The sequence below is a fragment of the Pseudopipra pipra genome, chromosome 1 (assembly GCF_036250125.1).
Source record: "Pseudopipra pipra isolate bDixPip1 chromosome 1, bDixPip1.hap1, whole genome shotgun sequence".
Taxonomy (NCBI): domain Eukaryota; kingdom Metazoa; phylum Chordata; class Aves; order Passeriformes; family Pipridae; genus Pseudopipra; species Pseudopipra pipra.
Window position 1 is genome coordinate 35,401,902 of NC_087549.1, and position 18,987 is coordinate 35,420,888.

At 37.4% G+C, this 18,987-nt stretch overlaps 1 protein-coding gene across 7 annotated transcripts in view; it reads left to right on the forward strand.

Moving 5' to 3' along the window:
* The window catches only part of PDE7A (phosphodiesterase 7A), a 77,732-nt gene that overhangs the window by 19,339 nt on the left and 39,406 nt on the right, over nt 1-18,987 (forward strand). The window contains exon 1 of one of the 7 annotated variants that reach the window (XM_064651801.1): nt 16,985-17,125. The exons of 4 other annotated variants lie outside the window; for them this stretch is intronic. In XM_064651801.1, the coding sequence (XP_064507871.1) occupies nt 17,066-17,125 (60 nt within the window). In that variant the 5' untranslated portion in view covers nt 16,985-17,065. Of the gene's footprint in view, nt 1-16,984; nt 17,126-18,987 lie in introns of those variants that run through there. 2 more of the 7 variants (XM_064651807.1, XM_064651820.1) reach the window with 2 other exon arrangements.

Below are 18,987 nucleotides of genomic sequence, written 5' to 3' on the forward strand. Positions count from 1 at the left end.
GACAGGAGAACAAAAACTGAAGAAGCTGGGGATTAAGGTCTCTTCTGGAAGAGGAGGCCTACGGCATGTTTTCAGTATTGGGTCTCTTTCAGAAAACTGGTTTCGGGGTATGCAGATAAGTAAAAAAAAATGTTGTTTTCTTCTGAAGTGAACTTCTAGTCTGGGTTTTTTTGATGGATCTGTGTTATTCATTTTTTGGAGAAGTGAGATAACTTTTTATGAGTCGTACTGGCTGTCTTGGGGTTGCCTGGAATATAGGCAGGCTGTGCATTGAAAGTTTACAGAGCAGTGCTCCAGAAGTTAAATCTGTACTGACAAATGTTAACTCCAGTTGCAGCTTTAGTGATTATTACTGTCTCGAGAGTTTCCAAGTTCACATAAACTGATTATTTTCTTAGAAATTACCCATTTTACCTATTATACAATATGATGCATTCATTATATTTGCAGATAGTAATGATTTAAATAACTGGATTTAAAAAAATGCCTTGTGCACCATGGCAAATGAAAAGTATTTTTGTATCCATTGCTGTCATTCAAGTACAATAGGTGAAGGATCATAATTGCAGCTCTTGGAATACACGTTTTTTTATTCCCAGCTTTTTATTCATATTAGTGGAGGACATTTTTTTAATTCAACCCTCTTTTTTCAGTTTTCATTGCAAGTTTGCATGTTTTTAGCAACTTAAGATTTCAGATAAAATTCTCAGTTCTTCTGTAACAATTAACTTTGATTAGTGTTTTCTGTGGGTGAAAAAAGTGAAAGTCTTATTTTAGTACCTTTAAATTACAAACATTAATAGCTGTTGCATCATAAAATTGGTGGGTGATTATAATGTTTTCAGATGGTTTATGCTTTCTAAAATTGGGTTTTATCTTAGCCATTACATTATAACCAAGTGTATTACTCTGATAGCGCTAACCCACACCAAAATACTATTCCTGAAAACAATCTCTTGATAGGAAATTTCTAGGAGAGTTTTGGATCTGCTCTTTCAGGGCTGTCTGGGGAATGGAAGGAGCCTCACTAGTTAATGAAAAACCTTTTGTGTGGATTAATGATTTCAGTTCCATCAGCAGACACGGTGTTCTTTTACCAGCACAATAAAGATCTTAATGTAAAGTCATCACACACCTTCATAATCTGGCAGCCTTGATGTCTTGGAGGCCTTCATTTTGACATATTAATTCAGTTGTGGGCTGTTGATATTCTGCAGAAATGAGTGCAAGGTGAAAAAAAATTTGATGTCATACTTGAGAAGGATTTTGTAGATTTAAAAAGCACCTGAATCAAGACAGTGAAGATAGTTTTATCAATTTTTTTAGAGATTAAACTGTCTTTATAGATACTGAATTATCCTTTTACATCAACAGATACAATGGGCCTGTTACTTCACTGGTAATAATTACACAATTTATGTGCTGTTTCAGAGGTATTACAGTTCTTGGCTGTTTGCAAAGCTCAAGGTATGAATCTGTGTAATGCTTGACATTATGCATTGGTTTTTGTTATTAATTTCTTTTTTTCTCGTGATCCAATGATTCTTCGATGCTTTAATGCTGAATGCTTTTTGGTTGCTTGCCTATCAGTTTTGACCATAGGTACAAAAAAATGTTCTAGAAAGCAGAATTACCTCCCTCCCAACTGTGTGTCCGCATGCCCCCCTACCCCCCATAATTTTTTCAGGAACATGGATTGACATCAGATATACCAAGAACTGTTTTCCCTTAAAGGGACATCACTGGTCTGATGTTGATTTGGTCTGATGGACCAAATTTGACAACGCCTGCAGTTTGAAAAGGCAAGGTCTCTTACTGACACTGAAATGATGCATATGCATATCAAGGAAATGAGTCACCTAATATTCTCAACTGGAGAGCGAGGTTAGGAATTGGAGCACCCTTGTGCACACATGCAGCAGGCTTTGACATGCACGGATTTAGCACATGCATGGAGGCAGTTCCCATGTTCATAAACTCAGAGTCAGTTCTAGACTTTGTAGTATCAAATTATCTCAGTGCCCAGAATGTGCTGATGTGCTGTATGTGATACTAAGTTGCTCTCTGAAGGATTTCCAGATATCTGGCAGTTTAGATTGATAAATGTAGGAAGATTGGATAGTTACTTTTTAAGAACTTTGCCTGAACTGGTGTGCTCTTGCGTGTGTGTGCTAAAATGGAAACTGTCAATCAGAGGTGAAAAAATAGTCTGCTTGTTGAGGGAGGCAAGAGTATGCCTGACCTCTCTTCTGGTGCCCTGTTTGTGTGAACTGTGAAATGGAGCCCAGGTTTCTTCTGGATTAGTCAGGTGGTGGTGATGCTTAGCTCCTACCTGCAGTTAGTTAAGTGTCATGAGTGACAGCTAAAGAAAAGCCTGTGAATGTTGTCTTCTCCTTCCTTAGGGTACACATGCTGTTTGCATTTATAGATTCATGAATTCAGTCACTTCCCCCAGCTCCCAGAGTTGGGTTACTCTTCTGGCTTTGCAAAATGCTTGCTCATCATATTTCAGGAGAAGCTCTTATGCCTCACTACGAGCTGGAGTTTTCCCAGCCTCCCGTTTTCTAAATTCTTGGTTAATGAGCTGGAGCGGTTTGCAGACATGGTTAAGGTTTCACTTCGAAGACAAGATAAAAGGGAAGAGCAACTAAGTAGCACCATTGAATAGGTCATCGTCTTAATGCCTGAGATGCACTCATGTATATTCTTGTGAAATTCGCGGGTTGGTTGTACTTCTGCTACTGCAAGAAAAAATTAGGAAGTGAAACCCAATAAAGTTGAAACTGAGTAAGCAAACCTCTGTCAAATAGATAATGTAACGGGGTGGGGTGGGAGAAAAAATGACTACCCAAATCCATCAGAAGTTATATTTCTTTCTCAAAGATTTTTTCAGACCTCCCCCACCTCCTATTCTTTTCTGTCTTAAGAGCAGACAAAAATTATAAGTAATGCTGATGTTAAGCTTTCTCACCTGTTTTTAGTCTTATCTGCAGTGCAGCATGGGGGCTTTCTGTTCAGTTGTTCATTGGGTTTCTTACAGTTCACCCTTTGTATTTGAAATAACAAAAATGCTGGCAGTTATGGAAATCACCATCCTTTCAATTTTAAAGGAAGACTCTCAAACTATGCCACATGATTTATACATAATTGTTCGGGGAATAAAATAGAAAAGTAATCCATCCAAGTTTGTCAGAACATGTTTTATTGTACAAAATGTCTAGGAAAAATGAAAGTAAAATAAACAAGTATGCTGTGATATTTGGTTAGAGAATAAAAGCTAAATTTCTCTTTCGAGGGGTTTGTGATGTAATTTAATTTATAGGGCGGAAGAGGTTGGGGGCTGCTAAACTACTTGCTTAATTTCACATATGAGATTCCATTTTATATGGAATGATTTCCATGAAAATATGAGAATATCTAGCTAATTTCATCTGTCATTGGAAAGAAGCTTATTGTCCCTTCAGCAGGTTTTGTGGGGGATATTGTTGTGACCTTCATAACTTCGCATTCAAAGTAATTTTTTAGTTTCTAGTTGTCTACATTTTTTTTCTACAAAAACAAGGGGCAAGCATTAACATGAAAACATACTGCTTGATAAAAATTGAAGTTTATCCTCTGTATTTCACAGATATATGCTGTTTTTTTAAACATAACCATATTTTTCAGTAATACAATAATAGACTTGCCTTCCTAAGCCTTGAAGAAGTTACAATTTTGATATCAAAACTGTTTCTGTGGTCTGTTCCAACATATGATAATAGATACTTACTTGCAAAAAATAATTTTTTTTACTCCAGTTCCTCTCTTCAGGAGGCTTGCATTTGTATGAGCTTATCCAACTCCTTCACAACATGTCTGGATTCAGGAAGCGGTGGAATAATATATATTGCCTTAGGACAAGCCATGCTTCAGTGGAAGGTTGAAAGGTGTACAGCTGAAGGACAGCGAGCCTCCTGTACCATGTCCGTGGTATGGGGGAGACTGGAGCCAGGAAAGGAGTTCAGCTTATTGGTCACTGTCTTCTACTTCTTGGATGTTGACTTTTATATTGAAACCTATTTTGCAAAATTAGGGAATAAAAAGATCTAGCAATGTACTTATGAGTTCCGAGTCAGCTGAGTGTTGTACCCTGTGCACACACTGTAACAGGCAGCATTGCAGTCTTTTTGCTCAAGGTGGTCTCAAAGGACTTATATTAGTCTTGGGCCACCAAATACAAGCCATAACCTGATGACAGGAGGCATCAGCGTTTCAGATAAACTGCCCTATACCTGTGGGTTTTTAAAACATCAGGTAATTATTTTTATTACACAAGGAAACTTAATTAAGCAATGTTTAGTCTCATTGTAATTATTGTAAAGGAGGAGGCTCTCAAATGTGCTGCAGTGCTCTTGTGGCTAACCTGTTCAAAGCTCTGTACAGTGTTAAATTTTCAGGGTCGAAGGCATTTTGGCGTGAACTGAAAACTTATTCTCATCTCTTAAGGACGGATTGCTTTATGGCTAACGCCCTGTCCACACCTAGCCCTGATTACTACACCACTTACAACCCTAGTAGGCATTGTGTGCCTGGAGGAAACAACTTCAGACAACTTTTAAACCCACAAGTTTTAAAGATTTTTATTGAACTTTTGGGTTTGTAGGTAATTAAAGCAGCCAGTCCAGTGTAGAAAGTTCAGTTGTTCAGGGAATAGTATAAGTATCTCAGGTCTAGAAAGATAAGAATGAGTGGGTATACAAAACTACTTTAGTTTTTTTTTTTTTTTGCATTGTACTACTTTCTGTAAAAAGTTGGCACTCGCTGGTTGAGAATGATTGCTTTAAATTTGTGCAATTTTTTCTACATATAGCTTATATACTGAGTGTATTTATCTCTATATAAAAGAATTATTGCTCTATTGCTCAAGATACACTTTCAGTGTGTTCATTTTTGAAATAGATTTTTGTTTTCTATTATTAGAAATTATGAGTTATGTATGTAGTTTATATCTTACAACAGCAAAAGTTGTCTCTGAGACGGAGATAGAGTTTGTAACTTCTCTGGTAAATTATGGGGGTAGATTATGTTCTGACCTATAGAGTTTCATAGTTTGGTTGTTGGTTTGTTGTTTTGTGGGTTTTTTTGTTTGTTTGTTTGTTTGTTTGTTTTTTAATTGAAAGAAAACAAAAAAACCTGTGACCACAGTGTTCTTCCCTTATAGATGTAACACTAAAGACAAGTACAATATTTGGGAAATACACATTTGGATTGCCTGTGCAATCCATGTTAACATCCTTACATCAGTGCACTGTGGGGTTTTGATTTTGTTTATGTTTTCCAGGAAATCTCTGCCTCTTTTATTGCACAAAATGTACTTGCTTTTGTTATGAGAAGCATTTTAGCCATTCCTTGTGTGTTTTGTCTAAGAAGAATGGAGGATTGTGTGTATTTAAAAGGCAGTTAAATGCCACTCTGGAGAAAAAGATATTTCTCATGTTTCCATCTTGTGATTGCTTATTAGTGCAGACATGTAAATCAAGCTTTTCCTAGGTCATGACTGGATGCTTCTCATTTGTTAAGTGTTTGATGTGAGATCTTGCAGCCTGATTTGCCTTTCCTGTCCTCTTCCTCTCCTCCACCCACTCCCAAAAGAGGAAGGTGCTTAGGCTGGAGAACTGTGCTTATGTGAGGGCCATATGTGATTAAAAGAATGGAAGAATACAATTCTAGCAGTCTTAAACTGGGTGCCTAGAAGGACTGATGTTTGGGCTCTGATCTTGGTTCTGAGCTGGGGTTTGAGGATGAATACTTGTCATAGAATCATAGAATAGTTTGGGATAGGAGGACCTTAAAGATCATCTCGTTCCAAACCTGCTGCCATGGGCAGGGTCACTACACCAGGTTGCTCAAAGCCCTATCCAGTTGCTCAAAGCCTGGTGTGAACACTTCCAGGCATCTGCAACTTCTCTGGGCAGCAACTTGTGAAGTGCTCTGATAGTTTTGATAAATGCTTTAGAGAAAATTAATTCTGCCGTCAAAGTTTGAGCCCTTTGGAGTGTGTGAAGCCTATTGCCATTTCAGACTTTTCACTTTTTAAGTAAAGAATTATGACATGGAGCAGCAACCTATGTGCATAAATTGACTTGGGAATTCTGTGGGAAAACAGAAAGGAATCTTGCTCTTGGTTTGTTAAAAAACAGAGAGTATATGCTGTAGGAGAATTCAGTTAAAATGCACTAGTATTCCTTTTTTTTTGAAAGATATTTTTGAGGGCAAGGTTAAAATTAAGGATGTTATAAGGGTGAATTATAATAAGCTGACTATTTTGTCTAATGGTTTATTGCCATGTATGCCTTTCAGTGCAGAATATTTTCCAAAATGTTTGTGTTGCTTGTTTGGAAGGACATATATGAAACTTTCTTGAAATAAATAAAAAGTACTTAATAGAAATACTTGTGTATCGCAAAGCAGAATAAAAAGTTCAATGTTGAAAATAAGTTGATTATGTTGAGGATTTGAAAACTCTTAACAGTTTGCAAAGGAAATGAAAGACCAAGGTGATTTCAATAAGTTCTGTGGCATGATACAGAGTAGGACTTTGACCAGGCTGATGGGACAGTATGTGCTACCCTTCTTTTCCTGTTCTCCTACACTATTACTTGGTGGAATATGATGCAAAAGAGGGGACAGTAGAATGAGTGAGTTATTTGATTGCATGAGCAAAATTTTGGTTAAAGGCAAGAGTACAGTTTGTAATTTTGTGTAGGAAGCAATAAGGAAGGAGTTGGGGCAATTTTGGTGGAGGTAGGGTGTTTTATAGCATGGGAAACAAGGTTCTGCCATGTATGTCACAGGCTGGCTCCATATGGGAGCCAAAAGACCAGGGATCTTGGACTACAGGCTGGGTTGCATTTCTTTCTATATTTTCTTAGCTACATCTTTGGGAATAGTCTTTGCACTTCCAGTACTGTTCCTTTCGGGAGCAGTGACATCCATATTCATGTAAACCAAAGAACATGACGTTTTCTACTGTTCTTTTTTTCTGTATTTCCATAAAATGAGAAAGGCTTTAATTATATTGAGGCTCGTGTCTGTCTTCCATCATATTTGGAGAAGTAACTGACAGCAGATCCTCCTTTTACCTGGAGAATGGGGCGAGTGGTGCTGTACACCTTTTGATCTGTGAACTCCCAGCTCTGACGTAATGATGAAAAGCCTGGAATTATGCTACAATAGTACAGGTTACTCCTCTCGTTCTCTTCTGTCATCTTCCAAATGTGTTTCAGAGGTTGCCTATTGTTGCCTAAGCTCAACTGTTTTGTCATTCTACTTTGTTCCAAAAGTGCCTCTTTAAAATTAGTTCACTACGTTCATAAGGAAGTTATGATCCAATATACCAGATTTCCCCTGTACTGCCTAAGTCATATGACATTAATGAAAATAATTGTGACTTGGTATTTTTATTTTTTTGTGCAGACAGCACAAAATTTGTACTGGAGATAATCCTGTAGCAAGCTGAAATGGCTTCTTGCAGAACAGCAGGATGATTAGTGATGCCAAATTTGAAAACAAAACTGGGATGTGGTAACGAAAATATGTGCAATTTCTATATACCTGAAATACACACTGAACTACTGTTCAAGGTTCTAGGTTAAAATGAAAGATTTTAACACCAGCTTGTGTGCAAACAGAGAATACAGCAAGCAGACTAACACCAGGACTTCAAAGTAATAAATTCACCCCAAGTAGCTAACTGTTGCCTTAATTAGATACAGCTTCAAAGTATATGCTAAGATTTTTCCACTACAGCTTTTTATCACTTCCACAAGTTCAACATGCCCTATACAGATGCTTAATTTGTATGCTGGGCCCTGTGATAAAGCTATTTCTGTCGATGAGATTCCAAAATTGTAGGCACTGATGTCAATGCAGATGAGGTTAGCCTAATTTGGTCAAGAGAGGGCTATGCCATGCAAAATCTTCTTTACATGGGCACATAAAGGCCAGTGCCAAGGCTGACAGGTGTCTAGTGGGTGGCAAGGAGCTTCAGAGATAAACATTCTTGTTGGTAACTGCTACAATTCTTGCTTCTTTAAGAAACAATATAATAATTGTATGGCTTTTTTTCAGCATCCCTGCAGGATAATTAAGTGAAATGGAAATGGAACATAATTTTATGAATGTAAATCTTTCAAATCCTATTGAAATAACATTTTTTTTCCCGTGCTACATTCTTAATTCAAATTCTGTTTAATGTTAAAGATTGACAATGAAAGTAGCATCTTGTTACCTTCAAAAATGGCATATTAAGTTTGGAGGTATACTGCTGTGAAATCCGTGTAAGAAAAATTACTTGAAAGTAGTTTTTAATTGCAGGAGATCTTGGAATGTTGTAGCTGTGATGAAGTTCACACTCAGGTGAATAATGAGAAGTCTGTACAAGGATATTGTACTTTTGAGAAGACTGTAGAAGGATATTAGTTGCAGTTGAAGAAGTCCCTAGATTTTTTCCTCTGACTTTCCACCTTTTTCTATGTCAATGTGTCAGCTGTGAAGTATATAAAAAATGTATTAATCTATTAATAGAACTCTTTCTTTATGTGCCTCTTTCCATACCTCCTTCCATGCCTACCCCTAACGGGGGATTGCAATCATGTGGGATTTTTTGCCCACAAAATTTTTTATATTAGTTTTGAGCTTGTAATTCTTCTGTTCCTTTGTCAGCTATCTCTTTCTCAGTACTGATGTATTAGGAAAAAAAAACCAACCAAACCAAATAAAAACAAATTCTCTTTCTTTGTATCCAGGAAAATATATCTTACGCTGACATCTCTGTAATTGAAGGCTGAGCCTTTTCAGTGTATTTCACTCTCAAATACAGTAGTCCTTTTCAGTTCAACACCTGCAGACATAAGGCACAACACTACTGAAAAGCTCTCTCTGTTTCAGGGTCAGCTTTATCTATAGTGGGTGAGATGCTGAAATAAGTAGGTTTGGTTTTTAATGAAAAGTGTTTGGACGTATGGATTGCTGACAGCCGCATGCTGACAGAATATTAATGAAAGGCAATAACTACGTGTTTTGCAACTGGGTAAATGTCTACAAAACACAAGTTTTGCATGAAAATACCTTTATTAAACTTCATTAGCAAGCTTTTAAAGCATTCGCTCTAAGAAATTTGCATCTGCTGCTGCAGGTCAGAGAAGGAGAATTTAGAGGTATGTAAAACAGGGTTATATTGGTAGCTTAATAAAATAAAAGGTGGGAAGCTGTCATAATATATTACAGTCTGGAAAGTGAGGGAAAGTCTTGAAGTGGCAGGTGTGTTGAGCTGTGGCATTTGGAAGATGGGTTTTCAGCTTCCTCTCTCATTAGAGCCTCTCCAAGTTTAAGGAGTTGAGCTGAAATTGGTCTGCTTAACCAGTTCAGTAGAAATTGCTCAGTTTACCCTTAATGGGTGTAGGTTTTAATTAGTTCCTGGAAAAACACACAGAAGGCTAAAAGCATTTTTGAGTATGGTGGGTAAGCAAGTTCTGAAATAAGTATTTAGTACAGATGAATCTCCAGATGAATTTTCTCCAGAAAGAACTTTGTAGCAGAAACTGTAACTCCTCTGATGGTTTGGGTTTGTGTATGCTTTTGGAGGTTTTTTTAATGTGTTTTTGTTTATATTGATTTGACAGCAAATTGTGTAACCAATTTCAGTGTTTGTCCTGTGTAATCCTTCAGTTATTTTAATGAAAAGAATCACAGAATAGGAAAATGAAAGCCAGGCTTGATTTATTTCAGATGTTCTGATGCTATCTCTGCTTAATTTATGAATATGAAACTTCCAGTTTTCCCCTTGAAATGTAATCTTTTTTGACAACATAATTTTTTGTAATGGCTATCAAGGAACCAGAAACAAAGATGATTTCATTACTGCCTTTTTAATGCTTAGCATACTTTTGGAGCTTTAGCATATAACAGTGTACCTAGGGAAATGCTGAAATGTTTGGGTGTTTGCGGTTTTTTCTCCCTGTAGGAATTATTAATTTTTTAAAATCAGATCTGCTTATAATAAATGGAAGCTTGGTTGACTGGGGAGTCTTGATAGGTGTCAGTATAGCTGTGAGAGATTACCCATCACTTAGTCAAATAGAAGTTTAGTTGTTTTTATTAATTTTATTTATTTCTATTTCCTTTTCAAGTGTGAGTGAGAGAGAAGCCTAGGGAACAAGTCAAAAGGAGCAGCTCACACTGTACCCTGCCCCTGTGCTTTTTAACCTTCATGCATTGCACATGGTTGCTCTCTTCTCTGGCTTTATGAGCTAGACAGACACATCTGAGGAAATTCATACATAGAGCTGCTGTCTGGGGAGGCCTTGATTGCTTGCTGTGCTCCCCCTTTCCACACTCACACCCCTGGAAGCTCTGAAGCTGCACAGGTGAGCTAGTCGTGTTCAGATAAGCATAAAAGCTACTGGGAAAGCTTCTCTCCAAGGTAAAAAGCTTAAGCCTTGAATGTAGAGGACACACTTCTTGTGTCCTTCGTGTCTTCTATAGATAATTCATGAAGAAATTTAAGATCCAACTTCGTGACTTAAAGTTCTGTGATGTTCTTTTCTGGTGTTGTGGTGTGTTGACAGTTTTATATTGTCTTTCTGTGAGATTCTAAACTCAGTGCTCTTATTTAGGTTTCCAGTTAAATATAGCACAGTAAAATGGTCTTTCACTGTTCAAAAGATGTGCTTTAGAAACAGAACATAAATGTTTTATTACAGAATCTAAAACATTGGTAGCTTTTCTTGTCACATGTTATTGTTCATCTGTTTTTGCTTACATAGCCAGGTTACTTGCAATATGTGAAGTATGCGGGAATTGAAATTACTGTTTATCTGTTTCCATTATACCATTCAGTCTTTGCTGAAGGTGTATCAGTAGTGGAACACAGTAACTCAAAGCAGCTAAAATTCAACTTTTTGCATCTCACCTTCAGAATTCTGTCTTTACTGAATGAATTGGCGTCTTGAGACCCTGATGGAGCTTTGTCCTGTGACAATAGTGCAGTTTTTTAACTCTTCAAAATCACAGATGAAGGCATTTTTATTGAATTCCAAAACTGGCCCAGTTTTTTGCTGTGCAGCACACCTTTTGTGAATGAGCAGATGACAATGTCTGCAAACAAGTGTGGGCAGATACAGTCCTGGTTGAGCATCTCTACGACTGTGCCGACATGGTTCTTTGTCTGAGGTGATAAGTCTCACTACATCCAACAGTTAAAAAGTAAATACTTCCTAAATAACATACTTGTGTGTAGGCTGCAGTCTTAACTTTTCCATACTTTTTTATTTGTTTGTTTCTTAAAAGAGGGTTTGGTAAAAGTAGAGTGGAACTTTTTCCCAAAATCTCTTCTCTGAAGAGAAGTAGAAATCTTGGTTCAGTGGATTTAAACAAGGCCCTAGAATGCAAGAGTGAGTAAATATCCATTAAAAATGGGTGTCTGAATAAAATAGAGAAAGAATACTGTGTTGTAGAACTTCATCTTCTGGTGATTTGTTTTACCTAACTTAGTAAATTTCAGAGTATCTACAAAGAACATACCATTATACATTTAAATAATGTAAATTGGTTCGTTTTTCACTGTGGCAGTTTATACCATATAACACTTCCTCCTATGGAAATGCATCTGGCTATAGAACTGAAGTTCATGGTATGACAGAGGCAGTGAGACTGTTCTAATTTGTATTGCAAAAGAAGCATTTTAGAAAGAAGTAATCTGTTTCTAGATGTTTAATCTATTTAAGGAAATTAAAAATGTGTTCTTATCCGTCAGTCAACTTAGATATGTATGGTTTTGCCTTTTTCAGTTACATATCCATTTCTGTTAACCTGCAAAAGCATGATGTTGAGCAAATAAGATGAAAGATTTAAAACAGCCATCAGAAAAATGCTATATTTAATAATGTGCTTTCTTTGGCAAAGATTTATGTGATTTGTGTATAAAATACAGACTACCTCTTACCCCTTTTGGACACGCAGCACACAGGATATTCCTGGTAGTTTTCTATTGCTACATTACAGTAGCAATAGAAAACTCAGAGTGAGAGATGGTACAGAAATGCAGGTTGTTGGCTTCCTTTCAGTCATTGGGATTGTATCTTTTCTAAGAGGGGTTTCTGTCTTTTTCTGTCTTACTGAGGACTGAAATGGAAGATTTCTAAACCTGAGAAGTGGTCTTTAAGGTTGTGCCTTAATGCTGCCTTCTGGATCTGTAGCTGTCCTTGACTGTCAGAGTTCATGTTCTGGAGTTCTAAGCCCTTGGTTTAAGATCAACCAGCCTTTTGAGTTTAGTTGCAATGAGTTGGGTAGTTGCAATGATGATTTTTTTGTGGTCATGAAGGTGAATTTTACTAACTTCCTTAAATTTTTCATGTTTGTGTACTGTTTGCTAGCTGAGATGTAGCCTTATGTGGCTGAATCACTATCCCTGGAGGTATTTAAAAGATGTGTTTATGTGGCATTTAGGGACGTGGTTTAATGGTGAACTTGGCAGTGCTGGGTTAATGGTTTGACTTCACGATCTTAAAGGCCTTTTCCAACTATATGATTGTATGATTTTGTTAATAAGAAGCTAGAATTGTTGGAATCTTGTACCTAGTTGCAACATAGGCTCATATGGCAAATCATTTAAATAAGAAGTTGAATTGAAAGTGAAATATTTAGGTAACACTTTAAATTAAGATATAAACAGAAATATCATTTGTAAAAGTTGGTCATTGTGTATACATTGTGAAATTCAAAAAGGTCTGCTCTCAGTATCTGTAAAAATAATGGTGTATTTTCCTCTCTTTTTGTTCCCTTGAGTGCAGTGTTTAGTGGTTGGGTTGGGCTGCAGCAATAGCTACCCACACTTGTTACAAGAATACTCATAGATTACCATTTAATTATTCTTTGTTAGTGAAGTCAGCTGGAGAGAGAGAGAGATCACACATGATATATATAATGAGGCAGGGAGAAAAGCAAAGAAAAGATGGAAATGAGTTGAGAGCTGTGGTTTTTTTCACTACGTGCTGATGAATTTGTAAATGATAGGCTTATTTCTCTGCTGTCATTACATGCTGTTAATATAAATACAGTTATATGGTCCGTAGCAAGTAATAGGCCAGTCAGAAGTGTATCCTAGAAGTCAGTGTGCATAAACATCTGTTCTGTGCCTGTTCTGGAAGGGGGTGTTTGAAGGGCAAAAGAGACTCCATGGAGATCTCTTTTCTGGGCCAGGTGTACAAGTGCATGCACATGAAATCAGGTCGTTCTGGTAAGTAGGAGTGATTAGCAACAGGCCTCAAACTTCAGCATAAAAACTCATGTGGTGATGGAGGCCTGTGAAGCCCTCCTGCATTTAAACAGGAGTGTCATATGAGACCCAGTAGTGTCTGTGAAATATGGTGCTCTTGCTTCAACTCTTGATTTCCTGTAGGTGTTATTGAAATGGTTTTCTGTGGAATGGAGCATTTAAAGACACTTCTGCACATATAGTAGTTACTGAGGTTTGTAAAGCAACCTTGAGTCATTCTTCAGGGCTGATGGACTTCCGTAAAATTAAAAAAATAATAGAAAAGGATTGGGACAGATGGATATTTAGAAATATACAAGTAAAACTGGGATCCTGTATTTGGTACTTCAGACAACAGAGTACATAATAGGAAATAATGGGTTTCCACATGGAGCCTTGCAGACCTCTAGGAGTGTATATGGAAATAATTGGATCCTTGCAAATCACCATGGCCTATTAATGGAGAACTACTTCAAATCAGTAGGAGCTGGTCCCATGTGATGCCAGTTTCACAATGAGAGCAAACTGGTATCTTTAGTAAATTCATTACTGGAATCTTTGTAACAACTGTTGCAAGGCCCCAAGCACTTTCTGCTGTATTGGTAATGAATGCTTGTCTTATTAGGAGTTGCACAGAAAGATTAGCTCAGCAAATGCAAAAACTGTAGCAAAACATGCCTTTGACTGCTTAGATGCATCTACAGTGCTGCATGTCATCAAATTTACATTGAAGTCATTGGGATATTTCTGTTTCTTTGTTTGGAAATTTTAAGAGACAGCAATTGCACTTGTGCATTTGAGCTGAGGACAGAGGAACTAGATAATGACTTGTATGCTATAGTTGAATGTTAAGTACTGTAAATCTTGCCTGATGAAACATGGTCTCTCTGCAGGCATCAAGAAAATGGATTTCTGAAAACTGAAAAGGAATATGCTAAAAAGCAGGGAAGAAAAAGAGAAGAAGAAAAAAATGAAACAGCCTTAGGAACTTCCATGATTTTTTTAAGTACAATGCAGTGTATGATAGCTGTTCTTTCTGGTGTGCATCTTAGTTTCAAGATGAAGCTGAGACTGATAGTCATGTCCAGAGCTCAAGGGTCACTGATTGCACTCCCAGAACTGAGGTAGCGTAACAGGTACTATGTTAACACAGAGGGAATTTAGTGCCACCTTATTTTTATGTACTCTTCTACCTGAGGGTTTACCGGACTTATAAATTACCTCGAATAATTTCTTGCACGTTTTTGTAAAATGTCATTTCTTTCACCTTCACCTTGGAATTGGGAATAGGGTTATTCAGAGCAGTACTTTCCCCAAAAACAGCACTTCAGCTTCTGTGTCAGTTTCTTATAGTTCTCATACAAACTGACGCATTTGCTGATCTTACTCTGTCTCCAAATTCAAAATCTTATTTCCAAAACAGTCTTTCCATTCTCAAGCCGTAATTAAAACAAATAATGCTGTAGTGGTGCTTAACAGATGGGCATATATTTTTATTTCAGTGTTCTGATATTAAACTTACGTATGAGACAATAGTTTTAAGAAAACTTCCAGTAAGAGGAGGCTTCTTAATTAAACCATTTACTGTTGGAAGACAAAAGAGGAAAGGATGATTACTTTGTATAGCTGTGTTTTCTAAGGTAATATTGTGTTTCTGAAATTGATGGAAGAAAACCTTGCTCCATGCACCCAGGATAAGACACTTCAAGAACATCTTCATGTGTTTTGAGAGAGGAAAACGGAAGACTTGTAAGGGATGGAAAGCGGTAGTGAGGGAGAGAAGCGCTTGACCTTTCAAAGAGTGTAAGGCTATTTATGTCAGAGTCTTATTTGGAGGAGAGTTCAGTCTTGAAGCAAATCACCTCATTGTCCCTGTTTATTGTGCCCATTTTTTTTTTGTTTTCCAGAGTGCTTTTGGTATGTGCTAACCAGGCTGCTTCCAAAAGAAACTAAATCATTCCACTCCTTGCATGCACCAAATGTACTGTAGTCCATACTACGGTCATAGAGATTTGATCAGTTATTGGGCCATTTTTTGGTGGCTTTGAACCCCTTGTGGTAGGGTCTGTTTCAGGAAGTTTGAGTAAATATGGCCTTGCAAAAAAATTTAAAACTCCTGGGTTTCATATCATATAGGTGTAAAGATCTCAGCAGCAGCTGTTTTGATCTGCTCCAGTTGTGCCAAATTGCTAATGCAAATATAGCCTAATGCCATTTATTATGGGTTTGTTTTTTTAAAGTAACATCAGACTGGCGGTGACTAATTGTCAGGGTGTTTTAACCTTGTCAACTGTTTGGAGGTGGTAATGTTTTTAAATCTGTCTCTGTGACAGTTGGTGTTTTGGGTGGAACTTGACAGACCTTTAGATAAATGCTGCATTCATTAAGAGAGGTACCAAAAGGTCCATTCTGAGTGTTATGGCCCATGATTTTGCTCTGACTGGTTTTCAGGGGCATGGGGTGGGGACAGAGCAAAAGATACATGTTTGGAGTGTAATAGTGCTGTAGGAACAACTGGTGCTGAGACCATGATTATAGCTTAAAAGTCAGCATAAATATTGGGAATCATCAGGTAAAATAACAGAGCCTTATCCCAGTTACCGAATCTTCTCCTGCCTTCAGTAATCATCCACTGTGGTATGTGTCCCCTTTTCCTGTGGATGAGAGGAGATTAATTTCTCAGTGCTGAAGTTAGTGATCTGTGCTAACTTTTGTGTTTTCTGTGCATATTGGAATTTGCAATTGATCTTTTTGCAAAAAAGTTATATGAAGAGCACAGTCTTCATATAATTTTCCTTTCAGTTATTCAGCTTCATCCTTTTAAACTCCTCAATGTTCCACCCTGTTTTTTTCCACCTCTGTAGCTCCTTTTTTTCCAAACTATTTGAAATTTCTTTGTATTTCTGAAATGAAACATTTTTATCAGCTTACAATGACAAAAATTAAAATAAATCTCAAAGCTACCCCAAGCATGTAGGACCACTTGGCTGCCTAATCAGTGATCTTGGAGGAAGCTGGTCTGCTTTCCAACCCTGGGAAGCTCTAGGAAGGCTACAGCGAAGTTCAACCCTTGGAGCAATAAACCAAAGCCACATGCCAGTTCAGGCATGAGTGTGAGTGACAAGAAAGACAGTATGAAGGATGGCCTGTTTAGTGGACAAAAGAAGAGATTGGAGAATGATGATTGGTTTGAATGATTGCACATATTCAGTGCATTAACTTTCTTTCATTAACATTATTTAGAGTAAGTGGCTGTAAAAGCAGTTTCGAAATATTTTTTTGAAGTGCAGTTCATAATAGTTCTCCAGGTGGCAGAGATAATAGGAATTTGAGAATATCGGCTGTGGTGGAATCTGCTGGAAACAGGCTCTCGATAGCATTTGAAGGCAAGACAGTATCCTAAATTAACTCAGGTGTTTTGACTACGGGAGTTTGATCCTGTTGTCTGGCACACTTTGCTGTATTAAAATGTGATAAAAGGGTGTAATGCGGTTATAGATTTCCTTTAGCATTTCTGCGGGGTTTATTAAGGTTTTACTCTTTGCCGTGCCGTCTGGTTGTGAAACTTTCTTGTGGAGGCCAGCGTTGGCAGCGAGGGGAGCGGGGCAGTGCTGCTGTCGCCGAGCACATTGCTGGGGCTGTCAGGTGACAGCTGCCGCCTGCCTTGTGCCTCCCTGCCCTGTCCTGCTGCTCGGGCTCCCAAACCTCGCACAGACTTGAGCACTGGCCGCCATCGGAGGAGATTATGCTTCAGGAATCCGGGGTAATCCAATGGGAATTGCATTGATCTGGTGTTTAGCTCTGATCCTTATCAAATGGATTACTTCTAAGGTAGACCTTTTTATTATTCTGTTTTGACTAACCGGGTTTATAAGTGGCCTGAGAGAAAACAAGTCGTTAGGAACTTCACAAGTGCTTATTTTTCTTCTTTAAATCTAATCTGTTTTGGAAACATATCATTTGTCATTTAAGACTGTGTTTCCTGAGTGATCATACCTGATTTTGTAGCTGTTGACTTTTGCCTGCCTTGAAGTGGGAAGAGTGTGTTTGTAGCAGTGCCAGTTAGGAGACAGGGGAAAAAGGATCTGAAATGGCTTCTGAATGGCAGGGGTTTGCTTACCTCTGATACTAAGGTATCTTCAGTTTTATAGCCCTTTAAAGGCTTTGTGAAAATAAGGAAAAACAATTTTAAACATAGTGAGAATAATACAAATTAAAGTATTTTGCTTCCTGGGCAGGATATCCTTTTTGTATTGTTGATTTTAGAGTTGTGGGAGTGGAAATACCAGTTTTGTTTGATTACATGAAATATGGACTACTTGGCTTACTTTATAGCCTTTCCATTTTAGATCCCTGTGTTTTGAAAAATATGTGCTAATGTTAGACAGGATTAGGAGTTCCTACTCTCTCATTCTAAAGAACATAAGAATCCCCATAATGCATATTGTCCTACTAAACATAGGTGAGATTGGTGCCTGGAGATGACACCAGGTTCTTCTTAGCATAGCTCACTATCTAATCTGGAATTAATTCCGTAGGGGGAATAAATTTAAGTTAAGGATTGTGAAGAAGAGCCAGAATCGTTGGAGAGAATGAGAAAAAAATGAAAAAAAAAAAATCAGAGTTCATGCATTTATATGTAGATAGATTTTTTTTTTATTGCTACACACTTCTAAAATTTTTGTACAATTAACAGGAGAATCTGAACAAGCACAAATTTGAATTTGTTGTAAAAACAGGCTTTGCCAGGCATCCATGCCTGTGCTTGTCAGTCCTTGCCTAGAACATGTTTCTAAGTTTACTAAAAGCAAAAATGGTCAGGCTTTGTTCCTGGCACTTTTGACAACTTTTGTCACATCAAGAAAAAGACCAGGATACCCAATGGATGTTCACTTGTGACTGAGGGTAGATTCTAAATGCCAGAGTGTTACAGCCCATGTGCTAGCCTTGTACATCCACATATTACTGAGGTATTGTCGAACTGCTGGTTTTCTGGAACTTGACATAAAAAGCCTGCTCAAGGATTATGTCTAATCCAGTTTGATCAAAGATTGTTTTAAAGTGGGGAAAAATAGGAATTCCAGTTAGCTGACACAGTACAGTTAGGCATAAAAACCTCTGCTTTTTGTGATTGTGTTTTTACATGTGCTAATGGTTGGTTTTTTTAATGAATTAGTATTTTTGTATTCATCCAATTACCCTATTTTGCTGTTGCCTTTGTGTCCTCCTGCTATTCTGATTTAGTTTCTAAAGGCAATACCTGGGTTTCTGTTGTCACCTAAGTCAATCACTTATGCTTTTTTTTGACTATACTTTCTGATCAATTGCCAAGCTTTTGTATATTTTTGTTAAATCTTGAATTTCTTATGTTGATAAATCTTTGGGTGAATCTTATGATGCCACGTGATAGACATCTAAGTTATATAAGAGAAAATATCTTACAGGTGCATGCTGGATGTATGTATCATTAACTTTTTGATAACTATAATCAAATGATAGCTAGATTTAAAAATGTTTGCTGTCTGTCTTGGGAGGTGATCATGTGAAATAGCTTTATATGGAAGAAAATTATCACATTCAGATATTTGGAGGGAGTATGTGTTTCTCATTGCTTATTAATATTGCTTTCCTGAAATTCAGCTACATTTTCTTATCACTGGTTTGATAAACTTTAAAAGTACTTCTTTGAACTC